Source organism: Calonectris borealis, chromosome 6, assembly GCF_964195595.1.
Source record: "Calonectris borealis chromosome 6, bCalBor7.hap1.2, whole genome shotgun sequence".
Classification (NCBI taxonomy): Eukaryota; Metazoa; Chordata; class Aves; order Procellariiformes; family Procellariidae; genus Calonectris; species Calonectris borealis.
The window spans coordinates 26293260-26305808 of NC_134317.1; the positions used below are offsets into that span (position 1 = coordinate 26293260).

The 12549-nt window shown below is 36.5% G+C and overlaps 1 protein-coding gene across 2 annotated transcripts in view; it reads left to right on the forward strand.

The window, feature by feature from the left end:
- LOC142083631 (oxysterol-binding protein-related protein 6) overlaps nucleotides 1-12549 on the forward strand; it is an 81466-nt gene that overhangs the window by 12555 nt on the left and 56362 nt on the right. The window contains exons 2-9 of one of the 2 annotated variants that reach the window (XM_075153343.1): nucleotides 1519-1614; nucleotides 4894-5016; nucleotides 8387-8440; nucleotides 9166-9279; nucleotides 9396-9560; nucleotides 10091-10223; nucleotides 10670-10773; nucleotides 11528-11620. In XM_075153343.1, coding sequence (XP_075009444.1) covers nucleotides 1519-1614; nucleotides 4894-5016; nucleotides 8387-8440; nucleotides 9166-9279; nucleotides 9396-9560; nucleotides 10091-10223; nucleotides 10670-10773; nucleotides 11528-11620 — 882 coding nt within the window. The remainder of the gene's footprint in view (nucleotides 1-1518; nucleotides 1615-4893; nucleotides 5017-8386; nucleotides 8441-9165; nucleotides 9280-9395; nucleotides 9561-10090; nucleotides 10224-10669; nucleotides 10774-11527; nucleotides 11621-12549) is intronic. The other variant, XM_075153341.1, reaches the window with a different exon arrangement.

A 12549-nucleotide genomic window follows, 5' to 3' on the forward strand; every position in this document is an offset into this window, starting at 1 on the left:
ATTTCAAAGCTTTTGCTGGTTGCCCTGGGGAATGTGGCATAATACTGCTGCTTTTCCACATTCTTCACTGTAAAATTAAATTAAAAGTAACCGAAAATAGATGCCAATTATTGTTGCGTAGTGGCAGGGATGTTTATTAATCTCCACTGACAACAGAGACAATTCCCATATTTTCCTATTCTCATTCACAGCTGCAAATTGAAAGAGAACAATGAAGGTCTGTGTGTTGCTCTGCAGCAAGATGTGATCTGTGTTATATATGCATTTATATGAATAGCTGTGTTTATTTTCATTTAGTTTGGTTATGGTCCTTATGTATTTAGTTATCTGTGTACTTAGTTATCTGTATAAACAATAATATTTACTCTGCTGTTTTTATGTATTTTTATATTCCCTGATTGTTTCTGCTGTCACTTGTACCTGTGTAATCTCTTATTCAGTGAATGTAAAGCAGCTTAATTGTGAACAAAATTTAATTGTTGTTTTCAGCTGAGAAAACTTACCCTTCTCAGAGGGTAATTGCAATTGCAAGTTTGTCATTGCGCTACATGTCCTGGAAATTGAATAGTTTTATTTCATGCCAAAGAGATACTACTGACATGTTGTGGTAGAATTCTTACCAAATAATAATACGAGATGTTGTAAAATTTCACCAGAGAACGAAATGCAAATCCAAGCAGACAGAATGTGATTATTTTCTCTTGTAGCAAAAACACTTTTTCTTTTACAAAATATGAATGAAACATTTCTGGAAAATGGGAAGACATTTTTAGATGTCTTTTAAGAATAGCAGTTTTTTCAGGACTAGTTGTGACATTATGTATTTCATTTTTGTGCCATGCTTTGAAGATATAAAATTTTATAGTATTGTCATACGTAAAAACAGCTATAATGGTTTAAGATCATTGTGTTCCATAAATGTTCACCAGCAAGCCCATCAGCTGAGACCCAGTAACTGATCTTGTGAACACCTGTAATCTATTAAAAGCACTCATATAATGAGTTACTTAAGTCAGTTGAGAAACCAATAAAAAAATGCTAAGGTGTGATAATGAATATGCTAGAGGCATGAATATCTTATGTGCAATGGTTTGCTTCAGAAGTGAATGTGGGACAGTGCCGACTGCACAACATGTCTACTCAGTGTCTTGTATCTTAGCAGAAAACATAATAGGCCTGGCCAGGAGCACTTTGCATCTGTGTAGGTAAGAACTGCATTACTTGTCTTTCCTGGCTTTTTTAAATTCCCAGTCATTTCTAGGCTGAACAGAGTAAATAGTTTAAAAACCAATAATAAAAAAAGAAAGTGAGGAAGGAAAGAGAGTTGTATTGCCTCAGAAGACAAACTATTTGTACAGTTATGTCATGCATGGGTAGTACTTGGTACAGTTTGAGCCATGATGCTGATATTTTATGTAAGGAGTGTAATGATCCGTCATTCACTACTTAATATGTATTTTAAAAAGTAACACTGAATGATAAGTTGTTATCTTTAATTACCTTTTTTTTTTTTTTTAGAGTGTTCATATTTTGGAGCGGAAGGCTTCTTCGGGAAGCACAGATCCTTCTGTAAGCAAGCAGTTCCTTGAAAGCGACCCTATTTCTCTATCCAAGGTAAGCAAAAGCACGGGCTGTAATCTGGGTGATGAGTTTCCCTCTGTAGTTTCAAAGTAGTTTGACTAACACCTTTGGGATATTGTTTTGTATGATTCTACCATTGAGTATATTGTGAGCGTGCCCTGGAGCTTCCTATTCCCCAGCTGAGATATCAGAGGGGCCAGTAATCTTTAGAAGATGTTATATTAACAAAATGAAGGATTTGGATGGTGGTTTTTTTTGCCCCTGGATGGCCCCCAGGAACAAGTTTTACGATCTCATAGTATGGGGCTAGAAGGGACTTTGAGAAATGATCCAGTCCAATCCTCTTATTAAGGTAGAGCAAATCGTGTCCAAGTCCAAAAGTGCTGCTAATCAATAATGATATTAATTCTATGATATTAATTTATTCTATGATTCTATGATATTAATTTAAAAAATACGTTCTAATGACATTCCTTGTGGGTAGTTTCTTAAAATTTTGAAATTTAAAATCTCTTGCTGAGACCTTCTTTCCTGAGGCAGAGAAATGAATAGAATTGTAGAGGTAACACTGCCAGTGTCTGAAAGGTGCAGCCTTGTGTGTGGTGCTTTGCAGTCAACTTCCTCCTTGCTGCATTCCTCAGTTTTGGAATAACTGATTCCAAATAAGTCTAATTCCACATAAAGAAGGCTTCATTTTGAAATAACTTCACATGAAAAAGTAAGATTATTACTGAAAAGGTGAGGATGTTGTGATGGAATATTTGGTAGAAAAGAAAAATCTGAAGTTACGTATCTGTAAGTTCTAAAACAGAACTGGTAAAACAAATTCGAAAGGAAACATTCTGTTCATCCAGCGAAAATGAAACGGTTCATTCTGTTTTATGTGGAAAAGAAATACTTTGCAGTCAAAAAGAGTAGGTTCAGAAAGCTGTTTGTAGTGGCTCCCATACACCCAATACCTGGGGTGTATGCAGACCCAGGGACTATAAGTTGTGCTTGTGTTCCCCTGGCTGCTTCTCATAGAGCTGTTTCTCATGTAATATGTAGGGAATTGCAGAAGTCCTAAAGTACTAATGCTGTACTTGAGGATTGGCATTGGGTGAGGACCCTTCAAGCATATCACTGTCACTCTGGTTTTCCCCCATTTCTGGTTGCTTTTGCATAATGTCCCTTGTATTGGGCATATCTCATCACACCAAACCTGTGGGATGAGGCACAGTTAGCATTGTTAGGATGGTTTTAAGAACAGCTTGTAGCACTGGTGCAGCAGAAGACAGGTATCCACATTGCACTGAATAATTGCTTGTTTTGTCCTTCTGTATCAGGCCTTTTGTTTAAATGAATAGCTATGAGATTGTGTGATTTCTAGTTGAGAAGTAATCAATACTGGTGTTATCTAGTAGATAAAAGACTTATGCCTGCAGCTGATCTTCTAAAGGAGAAATCAATATGGTGAAGAATCAGTTGACAGAGTTGCAGAGAGAGATTCTCTGCTCGCCCCAGGGGACTCATAGTTTAGTTTGCCCCCCTCAAGTGCCAAGTGCTTCTTTGTAGGGGAAAAAATAATGCATATGTGCTTCCCTCTACAGTAAAGGAAATAGAATATCCAAGGAGAACACAGGGAAGTAAAAAAGGTGTTTTTTGAGCATGACATTTACAGGCACTGGGATAGTTTCAATTTATAGTTATGCAGGGAAAACTAAACTGAGTAAACATTTCTATTAAAATTTACTGTAGTATGTATTATTTGGGATAGAGCTTTTCACCCTTCTGAAAATAACAAGACCTTATTGAAAATTGTAATTTGAAATTTGCTGTTACTTTTGAAATCGTATATTTTCATAATAGTAATCAGAGCTGTGTAACTTGGAGGTGTTATGCAAGACTGACAGTGCTCAGCTTTGAACAGTTGTGTGGGAAATGGAGGAGACAATTTTTTTTTCCCTTTAAATGTTTGATGCTGTATGACCTGCTTCCTTTCTCGGTAACTTTTCATAAGATTGCTGGGAGTTGTGACAGATCAGCTGAGAAAATGCAAGTTTACAACTTTGTAGGATACAATTAATAAAATAGAGTCTTAATGAGCAGACAATAGGAGATTTTTAAATTGGTACAGAATTTTGTTGAAAACAGTAGTTGGAAGAGGATAGAAAGAAAGGCATGACTTTTTTTTCTTTAAAAATGTTGTTCTTTAGCTGTTCACTATGGTTTATTATAAGTCTGGCGTGAGTCGTACAAGTCATCATGCATAAGAAGTGGTATGTACAAGAAATATGCTTTAATTGGCTCCCTGAAAAGCATACAGCTGGTTGTATCTGAAATGATACAGTTCCTATTCTTTTCTCTAGAGGGAAAATTCGTTAGCTTTCTTTTAAATTTCTCTCATGAAAATGAATGCAGGAAAATAAAAAAAAAAGTTAATTTCCTTTTGCAGATTTCTAAAGGCACAATTAGCCTGTGAAACTTTGTCATAAAATGCCTTTGAAGACGAGAGCTGACTACATTCAAAACCAACAACAAACCAACCTCTTCTGCTTGTTTTTCTGATTTTTAAGGAAAAATTAGAGTATCCAGAATCAATGTAGCTTGTACTTTAAAGATCAGAAAATTTACAATTTTTTATGATCAGGGAATACCACAAAGGGCACTGTTAATATATGCCCATATATTTAACAGTATCGTTTGTTCCTCATTTCATCTCACGATCCCATCTTTTTTTAGAGAAAGAATACTCGGAGTAAAGGTACATTTTTAACATGCAGATCCTGCCCATACCCCACTTATAAAATCTCTTCAGTCCTTTTAGTTCTCACAGTGCAGTGCTAATTTGTGGGGTGCCGTCTGGATAGACTTAACAGGTGATCAGAGCCACCTGCACTTTCACACTGTTACCCCCAGTAGCAGGTCTGACCTTTCTTATACTTAGCTCAGCCACAATTTGATCCTGTTTTCATGTATTTGGATGTGTTTATTTCATTGGTACACAGCCCTTGTTGTGAATAGCATGTCCAGACCCACCCTCAGATTGTCTTTTAGTTGCAGTGTCTGACTTTTATAAGTTTCAACTTCCTTTTAGTTACCTGGTAAGGGTTAGACTTCCAAAAATATTCATATTCAGCAATTTTAAATGAGAAACAGCCAAACATAATACAGTGATGATGTAGTTTCGTACCTAAATAGGCTGATTTAAAAGCCTACCCCCTCCTTTACTCTTTGTCTTGCACTGCAGAATTTGTGCTACATATAAGTGCAATTTTTCATCATGTGTGTGCACAGTTAATTAATCAATGTGTCTTCATACTTTTTCACCAGGAACCTGACAGCTGGGAAATCATAGAGGGTCTGAAAATAGGCCAGACCAATGTCCAGAAGCCAGACAAACATGAAGGTTTCATGCTGAAAAAGAGAAAATGGCCTTTAAAAGGTTGGCACAAGGTAAATGTCTCATAAAACAGTCAAAAGATTATTACCTCATTTTATGAGTTGGGACTTTTGTCTGAAGGAAATTACGATGTCAAATAAATGCCCAGGATCTTGGTGTATGACTTTTTCTTCAAATTGTGTAAAGAATTACTTTGCACACACAGCTCATGGTTTCCAAATTGCAGTGCCTGCTGCCTAATGTTGTATTCAAAATCCAGGTGGAAGTTGTAAATAATGCAGCAGATGCCTTGTGGTTTAAGAGTTTAATCAATATTCCTTTCGTTCTTTCCAATATATTATAACAAAATGTAGCCGTGTACTGTAAGATTGCATTGAGTTTACGTTAAAGTACACAGGACATCATGATAGCAGAGGAGAGCTGAAGGGCTTTTGCATGGACCCAAGGTGTTCGTACGGGAGAGCATTCCCCTTTAGGCATGCTGAGTGGGCAGATTTGCCCAGCTTTGTCCCTGAATTTTGTTTGTCTTCTTGATTGCAGTCTTCTGTGTGGGCCTGCAATGGGACTATGCACTTTTGCCATTAGGTGTCTCAATTTAAAAACATAAAACAAAATGCCCCAAAACTCAAACCCAAATCTCCTGTTTCTATTTAGTTAATTTAGAGACATTTCTCCATGAATAATTCTACTTTTTGTTTTTGTTATGAAACCTGGTGTTCATAAACTCTTTTGTCTGTATTTTATACCATAATAATTACGTTTTTTTCCCCTTTTTTAGCAACAAGATGTATGGTATTGACGCTCACCCATCTTTTTGTAGCTGAGGGTACTTGAAGCAGGATAATTTTCTAGGGCAGAATGCGTTTTACTGCAAAGGATAGTGAAACCATTTGTTATACACGGCGTTTTTTCTGGGAAAGCATTAACTTTGTTTTTTTGCTAAATGCTGGGGGACTTACTCAAGTCTGAGTCCAAATACAGTCCATACTAGTATAAAGTACACTTTTTTCTAATTTCTCTGTTCTTTCTGAATGTTATACTAACTTATACATATATGCCTGCCACCTTTTTTTGTGCATGCCTGTCTACCTTAGATTTTTTGGTTTTGTTTTACTTAACTAGAGTTTGTAGTTTCAGCACCAAATACATATGCACTACTTGAATTTAGTCTAAGGGGATTAAAGGATTTCAAACTGACATACCTGAAACACTGAAAGAACTGCAAATGAGAGCTTATTTAAAAAAACCAACAAACAAGCACACCAAAAAAACCCCAAACAAACAAACCCCCAACAAACGACCTCCACTCCCCAAAACAAAACGATTAATCAGATGTATAAGAATATACAGAATAACCCACTGTTTCCACTCCTTTAAAATACATTATGTTAACGTGTTGTTTCTTGGACAAGTGTCTGTTTTGGTAAGGAACTTTATAGGAGAGCAAGAGGAGTCCAACTTTCACCTTTCTATAAAGGAGATCACTATTGATGATCTGTTTTTCATGCTGACTTTAGAGCAGTTACCTGTGTAAATAATTTTTAATGTGATTAAGAGCTTCACAGTTCAGCATCCCCCTCCATCCCCCCCGCCTTACATTTCACCTAAGGATCTATGCTGAACTTATGTTTCGAAACTGTGGATTGGTTAATAAGTTTCTTTTTGTTTTTTTTAACTGCTGCCTCAATATCCTGCAGTTTCCGTAACAATACTTTGTGCTGAGAGCCCAGTGAGGAATTCCAGAGAAAGTAATTGTAGCATGTGCTGTGTTAGTGTTCTGCTAGCAAAGCCATAGCATACTCTGTCTTGAACGTTGCATGTCACATTCTGACAGTTCTGAATGTGCTTTAGTAGCATACCAGGTATAATGTGCACAACTTGGAGAGTAGCTTACCATTTTCTGAAGTGCAGTATGCTTTGGAATGAAATACGAGGAAAGGTCATTTTCTTCTGTGTGTGGAACTTAGAGAGGCAGAGCAATACGAAATGAATGTCATGTTCTTGTGAAGTCCATTAATGATTATACCTAGTTTAAAAAAACAGAACCAAAACCCCTCCTGTTGTTTTGACATCTTATTCAAGAAGTTACGTCTCCAGGAAAGCAATGTTTTCTTGCCCTGCATGAGATATTGGTACCATCTGTTGTGCGACTGACAAAATTTCCAGAACCATCTTCAGGAGATATTTTCTGTCATCTAACTACTGACCCTGCTCATCGTGTCGACTTAACAGGTTCATGTCATGAAAACATTGTCCTTCCCTTCCATGTCAGACAGCTTAGAGGGTCCAGGATAATGTTTTGCTGTGTTCTAGATTTTTAACATAGATTAGTGCTTTAGGTTAGACTCTAACAATATGAATTAGTTTCTATTAATTAGCATGTTTTGAAAGTTAGTGGTGGTAAACACAAGTTAGTGAATCTCATTTCAAGTCTAGGTTTCCTGCTAGGCTCTATCTTTATGCTGTGTGCCAAAGTCTATGCTAACTTATCCGCAACGCAGCTTGAGTGGTCTGGTACACACAAGCTAGGGCCGCTTTAATTGTAGGAAAAACACATTGTGAATAGGGGATTCTGCTCTCTGCTGTAAGTAAGAGCCACTCAGCTAAATAAAGGTGTAGCAATGTCACAGATAGGCATTGTCAGGTTAGCTTAGCTCTGGTAGCTGTGTCGATGAAGATATAGTGGCTCACACCATATCAATGACTAACACCAAAAACATAAGCCCTCCCGTGACCTGGGTATGTTGCTGGGAATGCTGTAATATTTACACTTGTACTAATACCTGTATTAGCTAGATTACAGCTACAAAAGGTATAATCAGCACAAATTACAATCTCTTCTTTACCTCGCTGTGTAGAGGTGTGCCATGAGGCACAAAGTTTTGGATGGTAGAGCAGTGTCTCACAGCCTGCATTTTTTTTCCCAGCTGGAGATCGAGGAGACCACAAGAACATCCATATGTGGGTCTTCCTTTTGGGTTATAGATCTTGCACTAGGAAAAAACTTTTCAGTTTCTGGATAGGGAAGGTAGGTTGTTAATTCAAAATGTGACCAGCTTCTGTGAGAAGAAAAACGGGAAAAAAATGAAGAAACAGATATAACTCTTTCGGCCTACAGTGTCTTTCTTATAGAGTTTATTGAATTGGCTGGAAAACTGAAAAAATACTCTTCATTATCGAGGTTTGTTAAGTTAAACCTAGAACATAATGTTGAAAACAGAATCTAGTTTTTCTTGCTTAGAAGATAATTGTTGTCAAAAAACAAGCAAGAAAATAATTCAATACTGTATTTATCCTCTCTTTCTAACCTGCAAACATTCCTTAATTGCTACAGAGTAATCCTTTTTTTTTGCAGATGAATTATTGTACACAGTTTAAATTGCATCTGCTCATTAAGAAAGAATTATTTTTTTTTTCTTTCAGAGGTTTTTTGTCCTGGATAATGGAATGTTGAAATATTCAAAGTCACCAATTGATGTAAGTAAAGTTAAAGACCATTTTAAAATTTGTGTTGGAATTCAGCCTGCCAGGGTGATTAAATCTCATACTCACTCTAGGCATATTTATGACAGCGCACACATGAAAGTTGTTGATGGATTCAATGAGAGATCTGTATATGGAAAGTATGTAAAGTTTTGGTTGAGTTCTGTCCTCAAGAATTCTACCTTTTCTCACTTCTGTGAAAATAAAAACTACATTACTTAAAGTAGTTTATTTAATGAAGGTGCTTGAGAGATTAGCCTGACCATGTATTTTTCTTTTTCAATTTTTATGTCAGTTAGAGCTGATTATTCTGAGATATGTGGATAGGATAGAGAAGTGATTACAACGTACTCAAGAGATATAACGGGCAGCATTAAATTAGTTAGATCTGGTATCAATAATTTTCAAGCGGTAGCAGCAGGGAGCTGAGTACTGTCTAATTTTCTCTGCTTCTCACTTACTGGTAGCTGTGTACTGGTGTGAACCAACACACTTTAACTTTGGAGTTGGCTCTGCACTGAGCATTTTTTGTGAGATACTTTTTTCTGTCTATAAATATAGTAAGTGGTTAGTCTAACTACAGGTTTTATTTTTTAATATGGCTTTATATTAAAATGTTCATAAAACGGGAAACCATTTCAGCACCAGATATTTTTCTGTTAAATATAGTGAACAAATGCATGATACTACCAATTTCTTACCCTGCTTTTTGATTTTAGATACAGAAAGGCAAAGTCCATGGGAGCATTGATGTTGGTTTATCAGTTATGTCTATAAAAAAGAAGGCTCGTAGAATAGATCTTGACACAGAAGAACACATCTATCATCTGAAGGTAAAATGTGGTGCAAATACTTATTCTTTTCATCCACAGTGGAAATAAATAAAACTGTAAAAGATGTGCAGAAAAATATATTTTGAATGCTTTCTTGATAGTGAATTTGTTTCCAGGTGAAGTCCCAGGATTCATTTGATGCATGGGTTTCAAAATTACGCCACCACCGATTGTACCGTCAGAATGAGATTGTGAGATCTCCGAGAGATGCTAGTTTTCACATATTCCCTTCAGCCTCTACTACAGAGTCTTCACCAGCTGCTAATGTGTCAGATGGAAAGGTATGTAGTTCTTTTGTTGAAAACTCACGCACACTGGGCTTGCTCATGGGCAGTTTCAGTGGGGTCTGCTTGTAACGTCAATAGAGGGGAGTTTCCACTGTGGGAACCAATGGCAAGCAAAAAGCTTTGAGTGTGTGCAGCTGAAAGACTCTCTAATTTAGCCTTACTGCAGCCTTCATTAATGGGCTGCTGTAGAGATTTTGCAAAGAATTCACTGTCCCCAGAACAATTTGCACTTGCCTTTGTCATAAGGGATAAATCTGTCTCTTTACTGTTTGAAAATGTTCTTCCTCTTGAACAACAGCTTTTCTAACTGGTAGTTAGCAAACACAGTTTGCTTGTGAGGTTCTTAGTTTGGTGCTCCAACATGCTGTTCAGAAAAATCTGCATCTTGGGGAACTATATAGTCAAATCACAGATGTCACTGAAATCACAATGCATATTTTGTTTTCTTATTCTGAAGTAGTATGGTGATTACACTGACTGAGCAACATAGCAACAGTAAATTTAAGCGTTTCATTATGCCTTAGGTGCAACAAAACAGCTTCCCCTGGCAGTCCCCTATACCTTGCAGTAACAGCCTTCCTGCCACCTGTACTACTGGTCAGAGTAAAGTAGCAGCCTGGTTGCAGGACTCTGAAGAGATGGACAGATGTGCAGAAGGTTAGTCTTTACCTTTTCATGCCTTGTTCTTTCAGCAAAACTTCTTGTTGATTTAAAATAAGAAATAGTCAGTAAAGTGGTTAAGTTGCATCTTTACATGCACATGAAGTAGCTCTTCAGGTAATTAGATGCTTGTGGTGGGCACTTCCCTCTCTGTATGTTTTGGGATGTTGCTTTTAAAATTTATCTTAGTAATTTGTATTATCTTAATGGATATCATTGTTAAAATATGATCAACTTTTGAGGTCCAGACTTGTTGCTGACTCCCATAGAAATAACAAGTGCTTAACATCTCTAAAAATAAAGCTTTTAGTTAGAGATCTTACTACTAGGGATTTGGACATTTAGCTTTTATAATGCAATAAAGTGCCAATGATTGACATCATGGCAAAAAAAAAAAAGTCTGAACTGAAGCACCTAATGTATTTTTGTTTTATATCTGTTAGATCTTGCTCATTGTCAGTCAAACCTTGTGGAACTCAGTAAACTTCTTCAAAATTTAGAAATACTACAGAGAACTCAGTCAGCACCAAATTTCACAGACATGCAGGTAAATGTGCTTGAACATAAATCATCACACTGAAACATTTGTTCTTTGTGTTAAGGGAAATATAGAGATGTTGTCTGTTAACTCAGAATGATTTTCTGAAATCATAATAATGGATGAAAGGTTTATCTTATATGTTTATCTTAATCATGTGTAATAATATTTCATGTGTAAACAAATAATTAAGACTTATTAATTATTTGACTTTAATAGGACGAATCAAATGATTAAGTCATTTGCAAAGCAAAACTGAAATGTTACAATAGAGGGTGAGTTTTCCTCTTGACCACAGGAAAGCAACAGCAGATCCTAAATCCTAAACACTTTCTTCCTTCTTCACTCAGTCTCCTTGAGTACACAAATCTCCCAGTGGTGTTCATGCGTTGGGAAGTTTAGTTCCAGTGAGGTAATGAGACTTACCATTGATTTCAGGAAGAGGTGAATTTTACATTTCTCTGAGTAGTACCAGAATAGGTACTGAGGTAACAAGATCTGGTCCTAAATACTGTGCACTCATGAAGAAGGTATACCAGTAGTTTTGCTAAATGAGCTAAATATACCATGTGTTTATAGAAGTGTATGGATAGCTACAGCTGGTCACTGCTGTAGTTGCAGGTGCCGGCAGTGGCATTCTTCTCCTTACTTTCTAATTTGTAGATGTCTAATGCTACAATTCTTTACTAACTTGCTGTACTGTCTGTGTTGCTTGCGTCAACTTAATAGCACTTTGTCGCTTTTAACTATTTGTGTAATGTAGGCTAACTGTGTAGATATTTCAAAGAAAGACAAGCGGGTCACGAGACGATGGAGAACAAAAAGTGTCAGCAAAGATGCAAAAATTCAACTTCAGGTACTGAATGCACAATGTTTTACTTTTCACTGTCCTTTCAGATTAACTTTTAAGCATGAAATGATATATTAGCTGAAAGTAGGAGGTCAATGTGCTGTCTCTTATGTTCCTGATGAAATAAATTGAATCTCAGTTTGTTGTTTAAAACCTAGAGAAGATAGTGAGAAAAGTATTGATTTTACTTTCATTCATATGAAAACATTGGCATCTAGGGAAAGGAGGGGGATCTGAATACTAGTCAATTAAGGTGCAAAATAGGCAATATGCATGCAGCACACGGGGATTCTGTTCTATCTCAAACTTGCCAGGAAGGGCAGTTGAACAGATGACATAAGGTAAAAGCAGAAAACATGAGTGAAATGCTAAACACACCAGTTGTCTTTGTCAAGACCTATACTAGGAATGTTACCAATGAGAAGTATTTTCACAAGCCTTCTCTTATGGAAAAGTCTAGTACGGGAACAAACTGAATAATCCAAAGAATAAATTACGTGAAGAAAGAATTTACCCCATCTTGCCTTAGAACTAAAAAGTAAAGGCACAGAAATAAGCATAATACGCTCGTATTACGGCTAGTTCCAGAGTGTCTTACTCTGTTTTGTCAGTAGTAGTTGTGTGTTTTGAAGCCTAATCCAAAACCTAATCTTTTTTATAATCGAGCAACTGATAATGAAGACTATATTCAACTGACTTCAGGAGCTAACAATCACCACTGTGCTGTCTGCTACAGAATAAATAAATGTCAACAACTTCTGATCCATTTAAATTCTCTGAAATTCATGCAAACTTTGAAAGCCTTTAATATGTCCCCTAGAGGCACAATAAGGTATTTTCTGTGACTCATTTAAGATTAATAACCTTAAGGAAAGAAGAAATTGTAGTTGCATCAGCTTTCTCATTGCAGCTGTTGTAGGTGATTTTTCTTTCTC